Raw genomic sequence first — 20767 nt, 5'->3', positions numbered from 1 at the left:
TTGTGAGCAGAGCAGGCACGTGAAAGGGGAAGCGACAACTACGCGGCTCCTGGGCTGTAGTCCAAGAAGATGAGGAAATTCGCTCCCCTTTGGGCTTCAAGTCATTCGTTTGGAAGCACTTTGTAATTTCCTAAATAAAGAGTTTGCAGTACCTTGTTGATTTTGCGTAGGAATTGTTATAAATCAGGATATTGTTCTATATCGATCGTAGAGCACTATATCGTGATGTATCGTGAATGAATCACAGCAGGCTTTAAGATATCGGCGAATATCGTATCGTGGTTCTTTGTATCGATATGATATCGTATCGTTACAAAACCCGCGATTTACACCCCTAGTTTGTAACCCTAACCTTGATTTAAAACCCTAGTCGGAAACCCTAACCCTAGCTTGAAACCCTAATTAGCAATGGCAAAACTCCTTGGAAACCCTGGTCGGAAACCCTAACCCTAGTTTTGAAAGCCTAGTTAGAAACCCTAATCTTAGAAACCCTAAAAGTAGTTTGAAACCCTCGTTGGAAACCCTAACCTTAGCTTTAAAACCTAGTTTGTAACCCTAAACTTGGTTTAAAACCCTAGTCGGAAACCCTAACCCTAGTTTGAAACCCTAATTAGCGATGGCAAAACTCTTTGGAAACCCTGGTCGGAAACCCTAACCCTAGTTTTGAAAGCCTAGTTAGAAACCCTGATCTTAGAAACCCTAAAAGTAGTTTGAAACCCTCGTTGGAAACCCTAACCCTAGCATTAAAACCTAGTTTGTAACCCTAACCTTTGTTTAAAACCCTAGTCGGAAACCCTAACCCTAGTTTGAAACCCTAAATAGCAATGGCAAAACTCCTTGGAAACCCTGGTCGGAAACCCTAACCCTCGTTTTGAAAGCCTAGTTAGAAATCCTAATCTTAGAAACCCTAAAAGTAGTTTGAAACCCTCGTTGGAAACCCTAACCCTAGCTTTAAAACCTAGTTTGAAACCCTAACCTTGGTTTAAAACCCTAGTCGGAAACCCTGAGCCTAGTTTGAAACCCTAATTAGCGATGGCAAAACTCCTTGGAAACCCTAGTCGGAAACCCTAACCCTAGTTTTGAAAGCCTAGTTAGAAACCCTAACCCTAACCCTAGTTTTGAAAGCCTAGTTAGTAACCCTAACCCTAGTTTTGAAAGCCTAGTTAGAAACCCCAACCCTAATCCTAACCCTAACTTTGGAAACCCTAGTCGAAAACCCTAACCCTAGTTTTGAAAGCCTAGTTAGAAACCCCAATCTTAGAAACCCTAAAAGTAGTTTGAAACCCTCGTTGGAAACCCTAACCCTAGCTTTAAAACCTAGTTTGAAACCCTAACCTTGGTTTAAAACCCTAGTCGGAAACCCTACCCCTTGTTTGAAACTTTAATTAGCGATGGCAAAACTCCTTGGAAACCCTGGTCGGAAACCCTAACCCTAGTTTTGAAAGCCTAGTTAGAAACCCTGATCTTAGAAACCATAAAGTAGTTTGAAACCCTCGTTGGAAACCCTAACCCTAGCATTAAAACCTAGTTTGTAACCCTAACCTTTGTTTAAAACCCTAGTTGGAAACCCTGAGCCTAGTTTGAAACCCTAATTAGCGATGGCAAAACTCCTTGGAAACCCTAGTCGGAAACCCTAACCCTAGTTTTGAAAGCCTAGTTAGAAATCCTAATCTTAGAAACCCTAAAAGTAGTTTGAAACCCTTGTTGGAAACCCTAACCCTAGCTTTAAAACCTAGTTTGAAACCCTAACCTTGGTTTAAAACCCTAGTCGGAAACCCTGAGCCTAGTTTGAAACCCTAATTAGCGATGGCAAAACTCCTTGGAAACCCTAGTCGGAAACCCTAACCCTAGTTTTGAAAGCCTAGTTAGAAACCCTAACCCTAGTTTTGAAAGCCTAGTTAGTAACCCTAACCCTAACCCTAGTTTTGAAAGCCTAGTTAGAAACCCTAACCCTAACTCTAGTTTTGAAAGCCTAGTTAGTAACCCTAACCCTAACTCTGACCCTAACCTTAACTCTAACCCTAACTCTAAGTCTAACCCTAACCCTAGTTTTGAAAGCCTAGTTAGAAACCCTAACCCCAACCCTAATCCTAACCCTAACCCTAACTTTGGAAACCCTAGTTGAAAACCCTAACCCTAGTTTTGAAAGCCTAGTTAGAAACCCTAATCTTAGAAACCCTAAAAGTAGTTTGAAAGCCTCGTTGGAAACCTTAAGCCTAGCTTTAAAACCTAGTTTGTAACCCTAACCTTGGTTTAAAACCCTAGTCGGAAACCCTAACCCTAGTTTGAAACCCTAATTAGCAATGGCAAAACTCCTTGGAAACCCTGGTCGGAAACCCTAACCCTAGTTTTGAAAGCCTAGTTAGAAACCCTATTCTTAGAAACCCTAAAAGTCGTTTGAAACTAGGGGTGTAACGATTCATCGATACACATCGATGAATCGATATAATGCTCTACGATTTGTTGGCATCGATGCTAAACGTAAACATCGATCTATATCGCCCGTTTTTGACCTCGGACATTAGCCGCGACTTTATTTTGAAATCCAGTTCATTGTTGCTTGCTTCCTCTTTCCGGGAGCAGTGCGCGGCCTGTTGTGTTGTGAGCAGAGCAGGCACGTGAAAGGGGAGCCGACAACTGCGCGGCTCCTGGGCTGGTGCTATGGCTAGTGTCCAAGAAGACGAGGAAATTCGCTCCCCTTTGGGCTTCAAGTCATTCGTTTGGAAGCACTTTGTAATTTCCTAAATAAAGAGTTTGCAGTACCTTGTTGATTTTGCGTATGAATTGTTATCAATCAGGATATTGTTCTATATCGATCGTAGAGCTCTATATCGTGATGTATCGTGAATGAATCACAGCAGGCTTTATGATATCGGCAAATATCGTATCGTATCGTTACAAAACCCGCGATTTACACCCCTAATAAACATGTATACGTGTACCCGATGCATCATATTCTTTCTACGATGTGCGCGTCCCAACATGCGCTTCATACAAAAAATAAAATATCCATCCTTCCATCCCTTTTCGTATGTAAATACAGCTAGACATCAACATACCTTTTTAAACTCATAGACGTACTTTTGTTTTCACACGGGTTTTAGTTTCACTCCTTGGCGTTCTGACGTGTTCAACGCCGTTTGTTGCGTCCTGCTGCCATCTGCTGGACATTTCCTGCGTCTGCAGGTGTGGCTGGCGCACTGGATGGATGGTGGAGTCTTTTTTGCATGCGTGTCCGTGTGTTGAGGTCTAGCCTTAGGCATAGTCCTTGAGTAGCTGTCCTGCGATGACCAGCCTCTGGATCTCGCTGGTGCCCTCATAGATCTCGGTAATACGAGCGTCGCGGTAGTGGCGCTCGGCGGGCATGTCCGTCACATAGCCCATCCCGCCCAGGACCTGGATGGCCTAAAGGCCGACGACACAAGAAACGTAAAAGCGGTCGGCTGGAAAAAATTGGGCCAGACACAACGGCAACAAGTGAAAAGCATAGAATTTTTTTTTTCTTTGACCAAAGGGAAAAAGAGAGGTAGGTGGCATCGGTCCGCCGAGCCCTACGTTGAGCCGCCTCACCTGATGGGAGCAGAAGGTGGCGGCCTCGGAGGCGGCCAGTTTGGCCATGGCGGCTTCCTGCGGGCGGACGCACGCACGCCGATGGTGAGAGGCCTCGTCGCAACTTGCCGCTAACCCTAACCGACGCCTACCTTGGTGAAAGGTCGCCCGGCGTCGCGCAGCAGGGCCGCTTTCCACGTCAGCAGGCGAGCGCTCTCGATGGCCAGCGCCATGTCGGCCAGCTTGAACTAGGCGGCAAACAAAGGGAGCTGAGCTGAGCCAGCCCGACGGAAGACAATCCGCTCGGCGTTGGCCGCCGGAACCAGGCAAAAGCACGTCGCCCGCCGGCGCGCTTGCTCACCTGTATAGCCTGCAGCCTCCCGATGGGGGCGCCAAAGGCGAGGCGCTTGTGCGCGTAATCGGCGGCGCAGTCCAGCGAGGCCTGAGCGATGCCCAGCGCCTGAGCGGCGATTCCGATGCGCCCGCTGTCCAGAGTTTGCTGCAAAGGCAGGTCAGGTAAGCCAGCGGGCGGGGGGGGGGGGCACAGACGCATCGAGCTCAGTCCAGGTGGCGTGTTTCCGGTGCTACGGCAGTTAGCCCACAACTAAACCCAAATGGGGTCCGGCCCCGGGTTTTCTCGCTCCTCCCGTTGTCGGCTGGCAGACGTGGTCCGGAAGCCGACGTGAACGTTTGCCGCTAGGCAGGCGGCTCCGTGGCCTGACCGGTAGGTCCGACTCGCTCGAGACAAAACCCAACGGACGGAGCGAGTTGGGGGGCCTGTATCTGGCAGAAGCCCGAAGGCGCTCGCGTACTTGATGGATGGCGCACCTGCGCGCGCAAACTGTGGACTCCATTCACGGAAAGAGTTTGATGTCGGGCGATCCGGTTACCATGGCTATCTTGAATCCGGCGCCGCGGGGGCCCAGCATGTTGGCCGGCGGGATCCTGCAGTCCTCCAGAATGATGTTGGCGGTGGACGACGCCTTGATGCCCAGCTTGTCCTCCTTTTTGCCCAGCGACAGGCCCGGGTGGGGCACGGGCACCAGGAAGGCACTGATGCCCTACGCAAACAGGGCGTTAGCCATGCCCGCATCGCCCAACCAACATCCCAAACTCTTGCCTTGTGCTTCAGCTTTCTGTCGGTGGTGGCAAAGACGATGGCGGCGGCGGCGTCCCAGCTGTTGGTGATCCACGCTTTGGTGCCGTTCAGAACCCAATGGTCGCCGTCTTGATGCGCCAGCGTGGATGCGGCGCCCGCGTCGCTGCCGTTGCCTGAGAGACGGCCGGCCGGTGGCAGGAAATCAAAACGTGGGCTGGCCGGCGGCTCGCTTACCTGGCTCGCTGAGGGCGAAGCAGCCCACCCGATGGCCATCGGTGAAAGGAGCGATCCACTTCTGCTTCTGCTCCTCAGAACCAAACTTCAGGATCGGGCCCAAGTAGAGAGACTGACACACGGGCGGGCCACCACGACACGCACGAGTCAGGACGGGTGGAGACAAAGCTCCCGCCGAGTCCCGCGGCAACTCGTGACGTCCCGTGGCGCTGCTCGTGACAGACCCACGACAAGAGCGCCGCAGGCTCGGCCGGCCGGCTAAGGCGGGAAGCCTCTCACGTTGTTGACGGAGACGACCACGCCGGTGCTGGCGCAGCCGCGGCTGATTTCCTCCGTGGCCACGCTGTACGCCAGGTAGTCCATGCCGGCGCCGCCCAGCTCCTCGGGGACCTCCATGGCCATCACGCCCATGGCGCCCAGCTCCAGAATCTGAGCGAGCGGAACACACCAGGCAGCTTTGACGAGGTCAGCTCGGCCGGACGGACGGACCCGCATACCTGCCGCGCCGGGTACGTCTGCTCTTTGTCCAGCCGGGCGGCGATGGGCATCAGCTCCCGCTCGGCAAAGTCGCGGCACGTCCGCCGCAGCATGTCATGGGTTTCCGGAAGCTCCGCGAGCTGAGATAGGCCGCGCCATCCGCGCAGGCCCACGGCTACAAGGAAGGCCATACCCATATCATTTACAAGACTTCTGTTGGGACACCAATTCCTTCCCATACACAGACATAGTGACGACAACAAGGTTGGTGGTTGGTTGGCATCATTTGAAGGCCTCAGGCACTTTGACTCGAAGCGAGCGAGCGAGCGAGCGTCAACGGAACGTAGCAAGAACTTTCCACTCTCATTTGCTCATGCACCTGAAATGGTGTCCATTAGCTTCACGCTAACTCGATGAAAGGGTCAAGAAAGGTCACGCGTACATATTCACGCCACGTCGATTGGTTCAAATATGTGGCTTCGGTGTCGGTGCTTTAAACAAGGGACGGACAGTGGCAAAGAAGGTTGTCCTGTGCTTTTTATTCTGCCTGCCACGACTTTGTTGTTGTTGTTGTTGTTGTTGTTGTTGTTGTTGTTTTTAATCGCTGCAATGACCTAATTTGAGTCTCGAGCGAGCGAGCGAGCGAGCGAAGGGACATCGGAGGCTTAGCACCCCGGCCACGAGTTTTCCATCCGGAATGGGGAGCGGCGTCGAAGTAGTGAAATGGCTCACCTTGGGTCGCTCTGCAGAGAAGGGCCGCCGCCATGTTTGCTTGGACGCCGTGCTGCGTTCACGGACGGTCGGGATCGGGATGCACGCTTTACGGACGGTCGGGATCGAGATGCACGCTTTACGAAACGCAACTCCTCAGCCAATGCGCCCAATGTACAACGTGATTTGCTCAGGGAAGGCTTACTTTAGTGTACATACGCTTCTTTTCTACTTGAAGTATTTTCATTGGGTCAAAGTTGACCAAACCTTGTGAACGTAAAGCCAGCAGTGACCGATTTTTCACCCCGGAAGTGACGTTTTTTTACTTGCAGAATTATCAAGTGCAAATAATTAACATTGGCAACAAAAACACACACAAAGAAACGAATATACTTGAAAGCAGCGATGGGACCAAGTCACACATGTGCAAGTCTCAAGTGAGTCTCAAGTCTTAACCTTCAAGTCTCAAGAAAGCCACAAGTCATTTTTTTCTTGGGCAAGTCAAGTCAAGTCCTTACATAGGTCAAGTCCAAGTCAAGCCCGCCGCCGCCGCCGCCACCGTTGGTCACCCAAATAAAGCAGACAACTTTGCATGCTTCAAGTTGAAATCAAAATAAGAGTTTGAAATCCATTCGAATAGGAATAAGGAATGCTTAACGATTTCCTTGATGTGGCGCTTGAATTTGTTTTGCGCCGTGGCGCTGCATTTCTTTCTTTCTTTCTTTTCTTCTGCTTCAGCAGCAAATAAAATGCATTCAATGCGCACGTGTGCGCGCGTCCTACTTTCCCTTTCACGTCGTTTGAGGTACTTGGCGGTGCGCTGTTACTGCCTAAGCGATCGGGCATTGCATCATGTGTACGTATCTGTTGACACGCACACAAGACCAAGGCAACACTTACAACTTCGTCTTCGTCTCACTTTTAGTTTTGTCTGGCTCCATTTGGTTTGGTTCGACTAAGTTCCTTAATGAGCGGCCGGCAGGCGGCGCCAGAGCGCAGCAGCGGGAGCCGCAGCCGATGACGTCACTCCGTCAGTCTAGGCTAGTGATGCTGAGCACGCACACCGGAAGCCATGTTGTGATGATGTTGGGAGGACTTGTTGACCACGACAAGCAGAGGAAGATGATGATGATGATGATGATGAAGAAAATGATGGTCACAAGATGGCGCCAATAAGGATTTGCTCGTGTGCTTTCCGACCTGCGCGTGCGAATTCGTTCGAGTGACACAACAGAAGGACGTCGACGAAAGACAACAAGGTATGCAGGTGGCGTGGCGCGCCCGCGCGCGCGCGCATCGACCACGAATACGCGCACACAACTCCGCGCAGCGGATGCTCACGCAATCAAAAAGTCGCCCAGCTATGCTGGAGCTCCGGGGGGGCTTCCAGCGCCACCAGCCATGCCCAGGGAGGGTTCCAGGAGGTCGGCTACACATTTTTACCGGTTCTTGGAGCTTCCACCGGACCTCCAGCTGGAGCTCCGGGGGGCTTCCAGCGCCACCAGCCACGCACGCGCCCGCACGCGCGCGCTTGGCTGAGTCTGAGTATGTCTGACGTGAGGCCGTGTGCGTGTGCTCAGACGGGATGGCGTTCATGTGCGGCTTCTCGCGCTCGCGCAGCAGCTCGCCCGCTCGTCAGGACTCCCGCGAGCGCGTCACCGTGTCGGAGCTGGAGCGACTTTTGAGCAGCGGCAAGACGGCCTGCAACCACGCCGATCAAGTCTGGCCCGGACTCTACATCGGCGACCAGTCAGTTGGCACACACACACACACACGCACGCACGCACGCACGCACGCGCGCGCGCATTGTCCGATGCTTCGACCACAACTTATTTGATCAATCTGAGCTCAAGGTGGGTTCTTTTGAAGGCAGCGGCTCGAAGGCCGTCTGACAGGGTGATGTCAGAATTAAGCTCAGAATTTGCATTTGGAACAATGATTGAATTATGCTCACAATTTGATTGGTGGAAAAGAATTTGCGCAAATCAAGTTTCATTTGTTGTCAAATGGCTGAAACACATTGCAATGGATAGTGAGCCATGCCAATGTGCTGCTGCAAACATTTCTAATCGTTTCAGTCATTCCAAACGTCTTTGAAGCAGCCTTTGTTTGCTCCCCCTCCAAATGATCATGTGCCTGCCTGCCTGCCTGCGTGGCTGTTCAGAAACGTGGCGTCGGACCGTGGCGAGCTGGCGCGCTTGGGCATCACTCACATCGTCAACTGCGCGCAGAGCCGATGGCGCAACGGTGGCGGCGGCGCCTACGCCGGCATGAAGGTGACGTACCTCGGCATCGAGGCGCACGACTCGCCCGCCTTCGACATGAGCAAAAACTTTTACCCCGCCGCCGACTTCATACACAAAGCGCTCTCTGGAGGAGGTGAGTGTGCACACGTGAGTTAGGGTTGGCGCTGGTCTACGTTTGTGGCCAAACATGTAGAGGGAGGGAGCTTCTGTCTCTTTGTCACAAGTGACACTTGCTGGGGCACACAGGGCAGGTTCTGGTCCACTGCGCGGTAGGCCTGAGCCGCTCGGCCACGCTGGTCCTGGCCTACCTGATGATCCGGCAGAACTTAACCCTGGTCGAGGCCATCAAGACCGTCAAGGACCACCGCGGGGTCACGCCCAACCGAGGCTTCCTGCGCCAACTCAGCGGCCTGGACGGCATCCTGTGCGAGAGTCGCCGCACCGCCGCCGCCGCCGCGGCGAGCAGCTCGTGCTAACGGCTAACGTCACACAATGTGCGGAGAAGCCGCCGACGTCACCGTCGGAACAAAACTGCCTCCACCATGACGGGCTGCCGAGGACTCGCTCAGAAAACGGACCGAGACGGAGCGTTTCGTCAAATGCTCGTTATGACCACCTCCGTCCAGTGTTTGTTAGCAAATGCTAACGGCAAACGTGTTTTTGGTTTTTTCCCACGCTGAACGTTTTGGGGAAAAAAAGCAAACAATGTTCTTACAATGTTCTTGTATTCATCTTCATCAGAGGCATTTTTCTTCCTCCGTCTGATTTGTTTCTTCGCCTTCGAAGCACTGAGCCCTCCCTGGCTTTCTGAACGAGCCGGTCGCTCGACTGCCTGAGCCACGGCCACCACAACAAAGTCAAATCATCTAAATCAGAGATCAAAATCAAAACATTTGCCATACAACCCACACCGCACTAAAGAATTCATTAAAAAAAAAAAAAAAAAATCTCTGTTGTCGCTGTCGTGCCTCCCTTGTCTCCTTCACAAATTAGGGTTCCAAACTTGGGTTAGGGTTTGAAAGTTGCCTTTTAAACTCGGGACTGGGATTCCCATTGTGCTTCAAGCTCCGTGTCAGGATTCAAAGTTGGCTCTCAACGAGGGTTTGGGTTTCACAATCGGTTTTCACGCTAGCCCGAGGGTGGGCAAGTTGGGTCCTGCTTCTTTTCCGGGGCCTCCCTGCTGCGCCGCGCCCCGTTCACTCCACAAGTCGGTGACCGTAGTAACCTCTCGTCAATGGGAAAGAGCCTCTTACAAAGTTCTGGGGAAAATAGTCATGTTTAATGGTGGCGGGGAAAAGATGAAAGCATAGCGAAGTGAGGAAAAATAATGTCGTGGATGTGTGGAGTATGTAGAAATTAGAACGGTGTCAAAATAGGGAGTGGAGTAAAAAAAAAAAAAGTTTTTTGAGGTTGAAAAATGACCATGTATAGTGGTGCAGCTTTTTTAGTAGGGGTGGGGGACAGCCCATGTACGTATGGTGAGATTTTCTTTTTTTAATAACCATGTTCCTATATCGTGAGGCTTCAAGAAATATCTTGGAAGCACGAGAGTGAGCTTCAGGGGGCGCTCTGGAGCTACTTGAGCTGGCCGCAGTCTGCGATGGCAACCTTGGTTTTCGGGGTCCCGTTTTTGGTGCCTTGATTTTCCATCGCCTTCAGCACGTCGGTGCCTTCCAGAAGCTTCCCGAACACCACGTGCTTGCCGTCCAGCCTTGCCGTCCAACAAAACAAGCACATCAGATTTGTTTTGCTTGTTTCAGATGTGGCACTTAAGTGCCACCTTCCTTAGCCATCCATTTCTGAACAAATTTGCAATGATTGCCCCCGCTAAATAAATAAATAAATAATATAAATTGTCTGGCTAGTGCCGGTGGCGTCGGCCACTAACCAGCTAGTTTTCTCCGTGCAGAGGAAGAACTGAGAGCCGTTGGTGTCGGCTCCGGCGTTGGCCATGGAAAGCGTCCCAAAGCCGGCATGCTTCAGCTTGAAGTTCTCGTCATGAAAGGACTTGCCATAGATGGACTTCCCTCCGGTCCCGTTGTGGTTGGTGAAGTCGCCGCCCTGCGTGCGTGGCGCCAAAACGTTTGCCTTAGGCTTAGGGGCTGCAAAACGACGTCATGGACTGCAGCGGAAGGCGTGCAAAAAACAGGCGAAGGCTGAGAAGGACCTAACCCTAATAAAAGGCGCTCGTGAGCTATGACAGCCTTTGTTCATGGATTGCGAGCGCTTTTGCTAGAGGCTTCGGTAGAAAGGTGCAATATCAATCCAATGCAGTAGCATTCATATGATGATGATGATTATTAATGACCTTCAGATGCAGCGCCAACTTCTTCAAGAGTGCGTACCTGGCACATGAATTCGGGAATGATGCGGTGAAAGATGGAATTCTTGTAGCCAAAACCTTTCTCACCGGTGCATAGTGCCCTGAAGTTCTCTGCCATTGAAAAACAAACAAAATGAGAACGTCCATCATCAACACGGCAGCCATTTTGTGTCTTCTGACAGCCCAAACATGGAAACATCCATTCCTCATGCTCTGGGGATTGGTGGCAGGAAAACATGCAGACGCGAGGGGGGGGGGGGGGGGGGGCATGCACATGGCTCCGGCGGAGCGGGCTCCGTGTGGCGAAATGTGCATGCCCCCCCCCCCTCGCGTCTGCATGTTTTCCTGCCACCAATCCCCAGAGCATGAGGAATGGATGTTTCCATGTTTCCATGGAGCCCGCTCCGCCGGAGCCCGCCCGCCCGTCGGAGCCCGGAATGAAACCCACACCCTGTGCGGCGCTGCGAGGCCGCCGACGTGGTAACCAAAATGTGACAGCTGATATCTTCATTGAGCTGAAGATTGAAGATGTTTGGGGTTTGTTTGGCTTTCTTGACAGTCAGTCAGTCAGTCAGTCATGCGGAAGCAGACGTTTACCTACCTGCAGTTTTTGGAACTACGTCTGCAAAAAGCTGCAATAACAAAAACAAAACAAAACACACATTGACATTCTCATCATGAATATTATTCTTTGTACGAGCACGAGCGATACGTTTTTGTTGTTGTCAGCTTTTCATTCACGGTACTTGTTACTTGACACTCGCACGAAACCCATAAAAGACGTACGAACATCATTTCAATGATTTACCTCCATTGTGATTTTGCCCGCGCTGACGTCAGCAATGGTGATGTCAAAGAAAACTACAGGGTTTGGCATCTTTTCATTGGCTTTAGGATGATTCAATTTGACCGAAAATGTCAATCTGACGACAGACGCAAAGCGACGACATTCCTTTTATCCTACTCTGATATGACGTCATCTTCGGAAAGCCAATCGCAGCCGGGTCCTGGGCGACAACCAATCAATCGCGAGAAAAGGTGGGCGGGCCCAAGGATGACATTGGGATGGGTGTTCAATTTTCATTTTTGTGTTTTTTGTAGATGAAAGTGTTGCAGTCAGTCCATGTTTATATTAAAAGCATAATTGGCCAAAAGAGATTTCTCTTTTGTTTTAGCGCTGACATCTGCAGTCTTAAGTGTCTTCAAAGTGCAGGCAACAAACATACGTCTGCTGAAATTATACAATGGGTTTAATCTTCTTTTTGAAGCTCCAGCAAGAACAAAACAACTGCAGGTACAATCAACGACGACAATGATTACAAAATAAATAGAAAGCAATGGCAATTAAAATGTGTGTTACAAAATATGTGCAATAGTTTACATCTTAAAAACGTGTTTTCTACTAAATTTGCAATTCAATTGTCACTTTTTCCCCTCCAAATAAAGTCAACAATTTCGTCGTGGTTTTTTGAACTCTCAAAGTGTCTGTTAGAAAGAAGACTGTAGGCTGTGTCAAAAAGGACAAATAATGATCAGGGAGAAGTCGAAGTACTGCGATGAAAGGACAAGACGGGAATATTCTGATGAGCGCCAAGGCGACGCTGCCAAACCGGAAGAACGGAATGTGGGCGTTGTCGCATTGATTCAACACGTTCACCTCAAATATGCAAAAGCGTTTGAGCATTCATTCCTTAGGCCTTATTAACGTCCACCCTCAGCACACTATCTCGTAGGGCGAATACGGGCGGTGGTTTTTAAGGAGTCCACGCAACTGCAAATGACTGCTTCAAAGCCGCTGCTAGCTCCTCCGTGGCGCGGCTCTTCTTTCCTCATGTTGGACAGAGGAGCCGGTGAGTCGAGAGCAAAATGGCGAGGTGAGGTGAGGCCAGGCGAGGTCGTAGTTGTTCGACTCGTGCGCTGAACTGTTTTACTAGCGAGGACAAAATGACAGCAATTGGGAGACGGTCGAGCCTGCCTCGCAAAGATTTGAGGGAGAAATTAAGGAGGAGATGAAAATGACGGAAGACGACAAAAAAAAAAGACAACAGAGAAAGGAGATGAAGAAGGCGGCCAAAGGCGCTGCTCAGTTGTTCTCAAAGAGCGACAGAAGGTCATCGCTGCTGTTGCTGGGCAGGTCGGGCGGACCCAAGTAGGACAGGAGCTCGTCCGGGTTGGTCAGCTCGGGCAGAAGCTACCCAAAAAAACACAACAAACAAAAGTCAGGCAACTGCAATTGCAGACAATCGCTCTCCTGAGCAGAAAGCTCACGTACATCTAGCGAGTGATCGGCCGCCGCCTCTGCGCCGCCCCCTCCCGGGGGGCCGCCGAGGCCGAAGGAGCCCTCGGCGTGCAGCCGCGCGTTGTGGGAAGCGCCGCTGCTCCTCTCCTCGCCGAGGTTGGGGGTGGCGGCCTGCTGCGGCAGCAAGGCATTATGGGCCTAGCCGTGCGGAAAGAAACACCGTGAAGGAAGGATAGGCCAGGCGACAGTTGGCCGGCAGCTGCCTTTGACAAACGGGAGCAACGCTTGCTTAGTGGCTCTCAGCGTCACCGGTGGGCCAGCAGGCACAGACAGTCAGTCAGTCAGTCAGTCAGTCAGTCAGTCAGTCAGTCAGTCAGTCAGTCAGTCAGTCAGCTGTTCAACTTGAAAGACGATGCATTTGCAAGCCAACGTCTTCTTCAAAATTTGAACTCATCAAGCTGTCCTCGACGGCAGACTGAGCATCAAGATCAAAACTCAGTTTGCAGTCGGCGATGACTGAAGCAAAAGAAGGAAGCGGTGGCGAAAGCACCCAAAGCGCAATTATTACTTTTCTCCACTCGGGGGCACTAAACTACAAAACCCATGCTACTTTGTCCGCCGTCGAATGTTGGCAATTGCGCCCGCCACCGTCGTGCCTGTTACGGAACACGAAGCGACGGCTGCTGCAGAATCGCCCACGTTTTGTCTGGCTCACCTGCTCGGCCTGGTAGGGGAGCGGAGGTCCCGATGGAGGGTACTCGCCCGCGGTCGGCGTGCCGGGAGTGTTGGGGAATTCCGGGAAACCCGATAGGCTGGCAAAGCCTCGGCTCCCTGGGGGGGGGGGGGATAAACAAGCATGTCAGAAGACGAGGAAGAGGGTCCTGGCTCGGTCGGTCGGCTCAGCCAACTTTCTTCTTTGGGTTAATCATTCATTTGTGTTCTCACGTCCGCAGCACGTTCACGCAAGGAAAGAAGATCCACGTTCATCGCCACGGTTGGCACAAGAAAAAATAAAGTACAAATCTAGAGCATAGGTGTCAAACTCGAGGCCCGAGGGTGAGATGCGGCCCGTAAAGGCAAATTGGACTTCATGTAGCAATACAAAATTAAAAATGGAGTTGTCGCTAGCAATTTTTATTTCCATTCGCTCTTTCAAATATTTGAACAGTTTGCTGTCTATTCATGAGTTTGTTGTGTAGCCTTTAACGTATACAATATAAGGCTAATTGAGTCACCGTGACAACCTACAAAAAAAAAAAAAAGCAGAGCTCTCTCTCTCTCACCGGGTCTGCTGTAGTCGGGACTAGCCCTGCCGGCCCCGGCCGGCGCCGCGTAGGGCGAGGAGGCGGGTCCCAGCGCGGCGATCATCTCCATCACGTTGGGCAGCAGCATGTGACTGGGGCTGACGGTGCGGCAGCGTTTGAGCGCCGGCCCGTCGGGCTCCTCCTTCACGTGCAAGTCGGGCTTGACCGGCACCGGCCGCCAGCCGCACAGCGGGTCGATGGTGATCTCCTCGTAGTCAGAACTGGCGGACCCGGGTGGCAAATGAGTGAGCGGCAAAGCGGCGGCGGCAAAGCGGCAGCAAAGCGGCGGCAAAGCGAGCGGCGGCGGCACTTCCCGCCCGAGAGGGACGCGGACTTACTTCTGGATGTAGACCAGGATCCCCAGCATGTACTGGTCCACCTCCAGACCCTCCAGCAGAGCCGTCTTACTGCAAAGCACAGCGGCATTTTGAGCCCAGAAACCCCTGACTTAGCCAGTGTTGATAAAGCACCTACTTGCAGACAGGACATCGCCACGTTCCTCGCTCACAGTTGAGCTGCAGGTACGACTCCAAGTCGAAACACTACAGAGAACAAAAAAAGCGCATCTCTTGCTCTCATTGGGCGCAAGATCCTCCAGCTGGGTTCACGCGAGCCACGTGCCCGCCCACCTGTATGTGCCGGCAGTCGTGTCCTCGCGCCGGCAGCTGGATGCGCCGGAAGGTGATTGGACACTTGAGCGAGACTTTGATGGCCGTTTGCTCCACGCCGTCCTCTCCGTTAAGCCCGGGGGTCCCGGGGATGGTGCCGCTGCTGAAGTTCCTCTTGACTGAAACACACGGTGACACATTATCCGTCACTTGGACAGCTGTTTCAAGACACTTACTGTGCCACTCCCAGCCTGTAGGCGGCACTAATGCACCTTTTAAACTTGTCCAAAGGGGAAGAGGGATTTGGAGGGAAAAAGGATTGTAAAGTTCAAAAGGCCTTTTTTGGGGAAACTTGTGAACAATATTTTGTTTTTCCAAAAGAGGGGCAAACGTCGCCCGGGCTCTAAACACAAACGGCACGGAAATGAACGTGAAGCGCGTTTAACGTCGACGGAGGTCGCGGCGCTCGGCGTGCTCGCAATCGAGCGTGCGTGCGTCTCACTCTTGGTGATGCAGTGCTCGGCGGGCAGCAGCCTCTTCTTCATGAGCCCTTGCAGCACCGACCTGACGGAGGGCCGATGGACCAGCTGCAGCACGAACAGATGGGACTGCGGGAGCAAAGGCGCCGTTACACGAAAAGGCAACTCCAAGGGAGGCGAGGCACAGCACGGCACGGCACGGCACGGCACGCCCGCCCTAACGGTTATTCAGAACTCACGCAGCAGCAGGCGGTGACGGTGATCTGGACAGTGTTGCGGCCGGGCTGGCACACTTGCTTGAGGTACAGGGCCTTGTGGGAGGTCTTGTTGTCGCCGCGCTCGATGGACAAGGGCGTGGCGTTGACGCTCACCTGCACCGAGGCGGGCCAGTTGGTGTTCATCTGCCGGTCCTCGTGGTGGTAGCACTTGAACTGCAGCTCCAGGTCCGGCCTGCAGAGGGCCGTCACGCCGCAGGCTCAAGTTGAAGCGAACGTTTTCTTTCAAAGGCCGGACGAGGGAGCGGCCTTCCCAAGCCAATGTGGCGCCTGACCTCATCATGAGCGTTTTGTAGACGGAGTCTCGAAGCTGGAAGGCGTGGTTACTGACAGCCAAGTTGTGCTCCAGTCTGAAAGGCTCCAGCACCACGCCGTCCCGCACCGGGAAAGTTAGCCGCAGGTCGTCGCTGGGATTACCTTGATCGGGAAGAGACGGGTTAGGGCGAGGCTCCAAAATAAAATTGCGCAGCGCCTGCCTCACCCGTGGCAGTCTGCGGGCCACCCATGCTGCTTTTCCCGTCGGGGGGCACGTAGGGGGGTTTGACGTCGCGGCCCGGGGACAGGTAGGGCGGCACCGAAGCGCCGGGAGTCACGGGAGGTGTGGGGTTGCCGCCCATGGGCGAGCTGGGGTACGCCTGCATCCCTCCGCCCCGGCCGGGCTGGCGAGGCCACACCGGAGTGTAAGCCGTGCATCAGGACCCACCCGTGATGACGCAACGCAACGCAGCGCAGCGCTTGGGCTGGCCACTTCAAACCATTCATTGGCCATTTCTTTCTTTCTTTCTTTCTTTCTCTCTCTCTTTCTCTCGCTCGCCACTTACCCCGCTGGCTGCCGCCTGAGTGAAGGCGTTGTATCCTCCTGGGCCTGCAGGGGGCAGACTCGCCTGGCCATTAAACACTTCTGACTGAAGAGCACACCCAAAAACAAAGAAAAAAAACAAATGAAAAGACTTCATTTGGGGCCTTCCATCTGCTGGAAAAAAGCCATCATTACCTTGTAGTACTGGGGCGGGTTGCCGAGCGAGCCCGAGGCGTACTGGCCCACGGGGGGCATGCGGCCGGCCGGGTACGAGGGCGAGCAGCGTTGCGGCGCTGTGGGTGGGTACTGCAGAGGTTGCTGCAGAGGCTGCTGCAGAGGCTGCTGAGGATACGCCGACATGGACGACATCCCGCCGCCGCCGCCAAACTGCCCGGTCACAAGTCAGAGGCAGGGTTAGGGCTGCAAACGAGTCTTGAGCTCGGCAACTGAGGTCTAAAAATGAAGCGGAGGCCAGGCTTCCGGTACGGTCGGTTCTCACCTCAGAGTGGAAAGTTCGTTTGAGTCCCTGGGTTCCGCCTGGGTACCCCGCCCCTCCCGATCCGCCGCCGTGCATCTTTTGCACGTGTCCGGGGTGGGGAGGGTACAAGCCCCCGCCAGGGGGTGGCGCCGCCGCCACAGGCCTGCTCGAGACCATACCGCCCTGGTTCATGACCGGGGCTCCGCGAGAGCCCCCGTGAGGGCCCCCGTGAGGGCCCCCGTGAGACATGAACTGGGGACTGTACGAGGAGGCTCCGCCCATCTGCCGGCAAACACAAACTGAGTCAGGAAGCCAGGTGACGCTGCCCTCTGCTGGCCGTGGCTAGCCTTTCCTATGGGGATTACGGGCCCGGCGCAAAGTTGCAAATAAAAGTATCAGGCAAGGGCTTTTCCACTTGGACCTGTTAAGCTTTCCAATTATGGATTAAACTCAAGACTTGAAATAAAGGCACCCGTTAGGGTCCCGAGTTTGGGATGGGCCCATTTAAACAAGGCGTTTGAGGACCTGCGCGTAGCTGATGTCCTGGTTCTGCTTCTCCTGGATGGCCGCCACCGTGGCTGTGGCGGTGGCGGTAGCTGTGGCGGCGGCCACGGCGGCGGCGGCGGCCGCCGTGCTGAAGTCCGAGGGCGGGCGCACAGCCATGCCAGCGCCGTTACCGGGATAACTGCACAGAGAGGACCGCTCGCTGGGTCATATTTCGACGTGACCCAGCTCAACGCAATTCAACTTGGCTTCAGCGCAAACGTTAGCAAAGTTATCATGGGACGTTTCTATCTTAGCTTTGCATCGATCCGGAGAGAGAGAGAGAGAGAGAGAGAGAGAGAGAGAGAGAGAGAGAGAGAGAGAGAGAGAGAGAGAGAGAGAGAGAGAGAGAGAGACACCGTTGTTGGCGGCCGAGTCCGACATGAGCCGAAAGAGCCCCCAGCCCCACTCGTTCACCTGCCGCCGTAGGCCGCTGCGGGGTTGTACGCCGGGCCGGGGCGTCCGTACATGAGCGGCTGGCCGTAGCCTTTGGATATGGCGTCGCCGTACCCCTGCTGGCTCATGAACTGCGGTCCCATGGCGCCGGGCATAGCGGGCCCACCGCCTCCGCCGGGCATCATGTGACCGCCCGTCCCGTCGCCAGGACCCATAGGTGGCGCTCCGATCACCTGCACCTCGGTAAAAACAAATCAGACGGGTCCCCGTCCGATGACATTGCTTTCCAATGCTAGCTTTCAGCCGTGGCATCTCCGCACTTAGCCAAAATGCAAAGTGCTGCTTTTCTTTTCCTTGGCCACTTGACAAAGCGGGCTCACGTGTTACCTGGCTGTGCGTGGGATTGGTCACACCCCACACTGTGGTTACTACAGAGAGAGATCCCGGCTGCTGATTGGCTGCTGGTTGCCAGGAGACTGGCTCATGGAGGAAGGCGCCGTCACCGCTGCGAGGGAAGAGAAAGGAGGGAAAAGAAGAAGAAGAAGAAGAAGAAAAAAAAAAGAAAGGGCCATGAAGGCAGCGGCGGCCCTTAGCGCCCGCTTCCACCACCACCACCACCACCACCACCACCGCTCGGAGCGCTAAAGTGCCATTACAAATGAAGTCATTAGTAAACTGCAGCCGGTCGTGATGCATTTGCAGCCAACGCTCAGACGCGCTCGCTCTTGGGACGCAACACACGTCGAGCGCCGTGCCCGAGTCAATCGGCATTGGTTGAGCTCTGCCGTTGCCAAGTGCCAAGCTACGTCCGCCAATGGGAAGTTAACGCTTCCAATACGTGAGCTTCCTGCCGCCCCCGTGTGGCTCGGAGTATCAAATACAGCCAAGGTGCCGGATGCGGTACAAATTGGAGTCAACTTTTCAAATGCTTAATTTGTTGTTATTGTTTTCATTAGCCAATGACGGTTTGCTAGCAGGATTCAAATTTTGGAGCAGTTTCACCCAAAAGATCAGTCCAGAACACCATGTGCTCACTAAATGTGTACGACGTGTTCCTGAGCGAAATGAGGCTCGTTTGCGCGTGGGTGGGAATTACCTTTGAGGAGTGGGATGCGGGGCTCGTTTCATGGAGTTGAGGGGTTTCATTGGAGGAGCATGGGGGTGACTGGGAAGCCCCCCTGAAAAACAAAGAGGAAGACGCTGAGGCGGCCACTTTGGCGTCGTCAGGACGACGGCTTGGACGACACCTCGCCCTCGGACCTGACGAGCGCCCGCCTCCTCCCACGGGATGGCGAGCCTGGGTGGCCAGCGACTAAATTTACCTTGTGTATTTCCAAAGAAAAGCCACTGCGATTGAATGCCCGCCTTTCTATCCGCAAATGTAGTCGGCGTGCACTTGTGAAAATTCTAATATTCTCAAACGTCCCCTGATCTTAAACTCCCAGTTTTTCCTTGCCCTCCTGGGAGTTTAAGATCAGGGGATGTTTGAGAATACTTCACGTCATTTTCACACGTCCTGAGTGTTGTTAGTCACCGAAATGTTGAACAGAGGCTGTGATGGACCCAAGTCAAATTCCTTGTTTGGCACGCTCAAACATGGCGACTCAAAACTCTTGAATACCGGGCTCGGTATCCCAGACTGTGTATCGTATGATTGCGATCCCATTTGATCAAGCCAATAAAAACACCTCACAGACAGGTGGAGTGGAATCTACGTCTGCCGTGACACGTCCAACAAAATGATGGCGGGATCACGTGGATGGCCAAAGATGATGCCTTGGAAGTTGGAGGGCTGCCAGTGAAACTGAGCGAGGCCTCTCGGCCGATCGGAAGACGACCCTAGATACGCAATTAAGCTCCCGATTTCCAGTCGACGCAAATTAGTCTACCATGCCTTCGACGAGGTAGAATAACGGCAAAGTTCTATCCGAACCAGCAGGTGGCGGTGTGCTTTCTAAAGAAGAACAACACACAAGCGATTGACTGGGTGGGCATGATGGTCGTTAAAATGAAAAAGTCAAGCTTTCACATTTGACATTAGCACTGCGAGTGCGTGAGCGTGCACCTGGAAACGACGCACAAGTCCATACCTCACCCGCACGTGCACGTCAGGCGTGGAAGTCGCTACAGGTGCCGCATGGTCACACGCAACCACAAAGAATCCCACAAATACAACCCGATCCAATCACGCCCGCACACAAACAAAATCAACAAGAACCTGCTGCACGCGCCAACGCGCTGTGAGTGCACGCGCACGACCCGGCCGGACATGGGTCCGTCAGACAATAGCACGTTTGTGCACGCGCACGCTGTGGAACCGATGACCCGTGCCTGCGCGCGCGTGTGATGGACACGATCACCGTCGAAGTGTACAACGTGCACACGCACAGCTCCTGGCTTTCGCGCCCGCCACGGGCTCACGGCGGAACAAAGCGGCGTGCACGCGGCGGGATCGGCACGAGACGCGTTCGGTAACGCCTACCTGGCTGCTGTGTGCGTTCGTGCGTGCTCGCGACCCCGGTACTGCGCGTGCAATTGTGCTCCTATATGCGCCATACGAAGTGTACGCACAAAGCTGCCGTGCGCGCGTCGTGTCAATCCCACGCAGCTCACCTGTCTGAGCGCGCGCGTCCACGTCCCGAAAGCCAGACGCCTCGGCGAGCTAGCTAGTTTAGCCTAGCTTAGCTTAGCTCGGCATAGCAGGCTAGCTAGCTAGCTCGTGTGGTGTCGCAGTCGGCTAACGCTGTCGTCAAGTCTCCCCTCTCGACGCTCATTTTGTGCCCAAGGAAGAGCCAGGCGGCGCAGCGCAAAAGTGTTTGAAAGGGCGACTTAACACTTCCGGTCGTCGTCACGTTTAAATTACGCTAACTCGGCGGGCCAATTACAGCTAGCTTGTCGAGGACACGGAGCTCACTTAAGCAAAAACAGACCATTGCACAATGACAAGCTATAATGAATTCGTGACGTCACCGCCACTCGCCCGCCCCTCCGACTGGTGTGCATGACG

At 53.5% G+C, this 20767-nt stretch overlaps 4 protein-coding genes across 5 annotated transcripts; 1 reads left to right on the top strand and 3 right to left on the bottom strand.

Annotated features, from left to right (window-relative positions):
- Window positions 1-3044: 3044 nt before the first annotated feature.
- Window positions 3045-6201, bottom strand: acads (acyl-CoA dehydrogenase short chain). Its single transcript, XM_037266167.1, has 10 exons — window positions 6092-6201; window positions 5380-5534; window positions 5162-5311; window positions 4883-4994; window positions 4670-4821; window positions 4440-4610; window positions 3911-4048; window positions 3702-3797; window positions 3571-3627; window positions 3045-3405 (listed from the first exon to the last, which is right to left on the bottom strand). Exons 1-10 carry the CDS (start codon window positions 6123-6125, stop codon window positions 3256-3258), a joined length of 1215 nt encoding a protein of 404 aa, XP_037122062.1. The 5' UTR covers window positions 6126-6201; the 3' UTR covers window positions 3045-3255.
- Window positions 6202-7095: 894 nt separating this feature from the next.
- LOC119131602 (dual specificity protein phosphatase 26) lies at window positions 7096-9710 on the top strand. The gene is made up of 4 exons (XM_037266200.1): window positions 7096-7329; window positions 7651-7819; window positions 8235-8449; window positions 8563-9710. Exons 2-4 carry the CDS (start codon window positions 7656-7658, stop codon window positions 8790-8792), a joined length of 609 nt encoding a protein of 202 aa, XP_037122095.1. The 5' UTR covers window positions 7096-7329; window positions 7651-7655; the 3' UTR covers window positions 8793-9710.
- Window positions 9577-11628, bottom strand: ppiab (peptidylprolyl isomerase Ab (cyclophilin A)). Its single transcript, XM_037266208.1, has 6 exons — window positions 11448-11628; window positions 11241-11271; window positions 10662-10750; window positions 10205-10377; window positions 9805-10027; window positions 9577-9708 (listed from the first exon to the last, which is right to left on the bottom strand). The coding sequence occupies exons 1-5, from the start codon at window positions 11514-11516 to the stop codon at window positions 9892-9894; spliced, it is 498 nt and encodes a 165-aa protein (XP_037122103.1). The 5' UTR covers window positions 11517-11628; the 3' UTR covers window positions 9577-9708; window positions 9805-9891.
- A 243-nt stretch (window positions 11629-11871) lies between these two features.
- Window positions 11872-20724, bottom strand: zmiz2 (zinc finger, MIZ-type containing 2). Of its 2 annotated transcripts, none has more exons than XM_037266120.1 (19): window positions 20374-20724; window positions 18857-18938; window positions 18148-18265; window positions 17782-17993; window positions 17347-17506; window positions 16843-17103; window positions 16539-16730; window positions 16366-16449; window positions 16026-16203; window positions 15820-15961; window positions 15509-15719; window positions 15293-15398; window positions 14812-14969; window positions 14657-14724; window positions 14521-14589; window positions 14162-14403; window positions 13594-13709; window positions 12912-13076; window positions 11872-12830 (listed from the first exon to the last, which is right to left on the bottom strand). In XM_037266120.1, exons 2-19 carry the CDS (start codon window positions 18904-18906, stop codon window positions 12723-12725), a joined length of 2640 nt encoding a protein of 879 aa, XP_037122015.1. In that variant the 5' UTR covers window positions 18907-18938; window positions 20374-20724; the 3' UTR covers window positions 11872-12722. The 2 variants fall into 2 exon arrangements, with proteins under 2 accessions (XP_037122015.1, XP_037122016.1); XM_037266121.1 differs by lacking the exon at window positions 20374-20724 and adding an exon at window positions 20243-20337.
- Window positions 20725-20767: the final 43 nt, after the last annotated feature.

The sequence above is a fragment of the Syngnathus acus genome, chromosome 12, assembly GCF_901709675.1.
Source record: "Syngnathus acus chromosome 12, fSynAcu1.2, whole genome shotgun sequence".
Lineage (NCBI taxonomy): Eukaryota > Metazoa > Chordata > Actinopteri > Syngnathiformes > Syngnathidae > Syngnathus > Syngnathus acus.
Note: the sequence above shows the minus strand (reverse complement) of the source record. Positions and strands in the feature narration are given on the sequence as shown.

Excerpts from the sequence above, each read along its gene's own strand:
- acads (XM_037266167.1), bottom strand. The coding sequence starts at position 6,125 with ATGGCGGCGGCCCTTCTCTGCAGAGCGACCCAAG. Across the intron at positions 5,312-5,379 it reads AGACGTACCCGGCGCGGCAG|ATTCTGGAGCTGGGCGCCAT; the intron begins GTATGCGGGTCC and ends CCGCTCGCTCAG. Across the intron at positions 3,798-3,910 it reads GGAGGCTGCAGGCTATACAG|TTCAAGCTGGCCGACATGGC; the intron begins GTGAGCAAGCGC and ends TTTGCCGCCTAG.
- LOC119131602 (XM_037266200.1), top strand. The coding sequence starts at position 7,656 with ATGGCGTTCATGTGCGGCTTCTCGCGCTCGCGCAGCAGCTCGCCCGCT. Across the intron at positions 7,820-8,234 it reads GGACTCTACATCGGCGACCA|AAACGTGGCGTCGGACCGTG; the intron begins GTCAGTTGGCAC and ends GTGGCTGTTCAG. Across the intron at positions 8,450-8,562 it reads CAAAGCGCTCTCTGGAGGAG|GGCAGGTTCTGGTCCACTGC; the intron begins GTGAGTGTGCAC and ends TGGGGCACACAG.
- ppiab (XM_037266208.1), bottom strand. The coding sequence starts at position 11,516 with ATGCCAAACCCTGTAGTTTTCTTTGACATCACCATTGCTGACGTCAGC. Across the intron at positions 11,272-11,447 it reads CGGGCAAAATCACAATGGAG|CTTTTTGCAGACGTAGTTCC; the intron begins GTAAATCATTGA and ends TTGTTATTGCAG. Across the intron at positions 10,378-10,661 it reads TTCCCGAATTCATGTGCCAG|GGCGGCGACTTCACCAACCA; the intron begins GTACGCACTCTT and ends CCACGCACGCAG.
- zmiz2 (XM_037266120.1), bottom strand. The coding sequence starts at position 18,906 with ATGAAACCCCTCAACTCCATGAAACGAGCCCCGCATCCCACTCCTCAA. Across the intron at positions 17,994-18,147 it reads CCAATCCCACGCACAGCCAG|GTGATCGGAGCGCCACCTAT; the intron begins GTAACACGTGAG and ends ACCGAGGTGCAG. Across the intron at positions 14,590-14,656 it reads TGGCGATGTCCTGTCTGCAA|TAAGACGGCTCTGCTGGAGG; the intron begins GTAGGTGCTTTA and ends TGTGCTTTGCAG.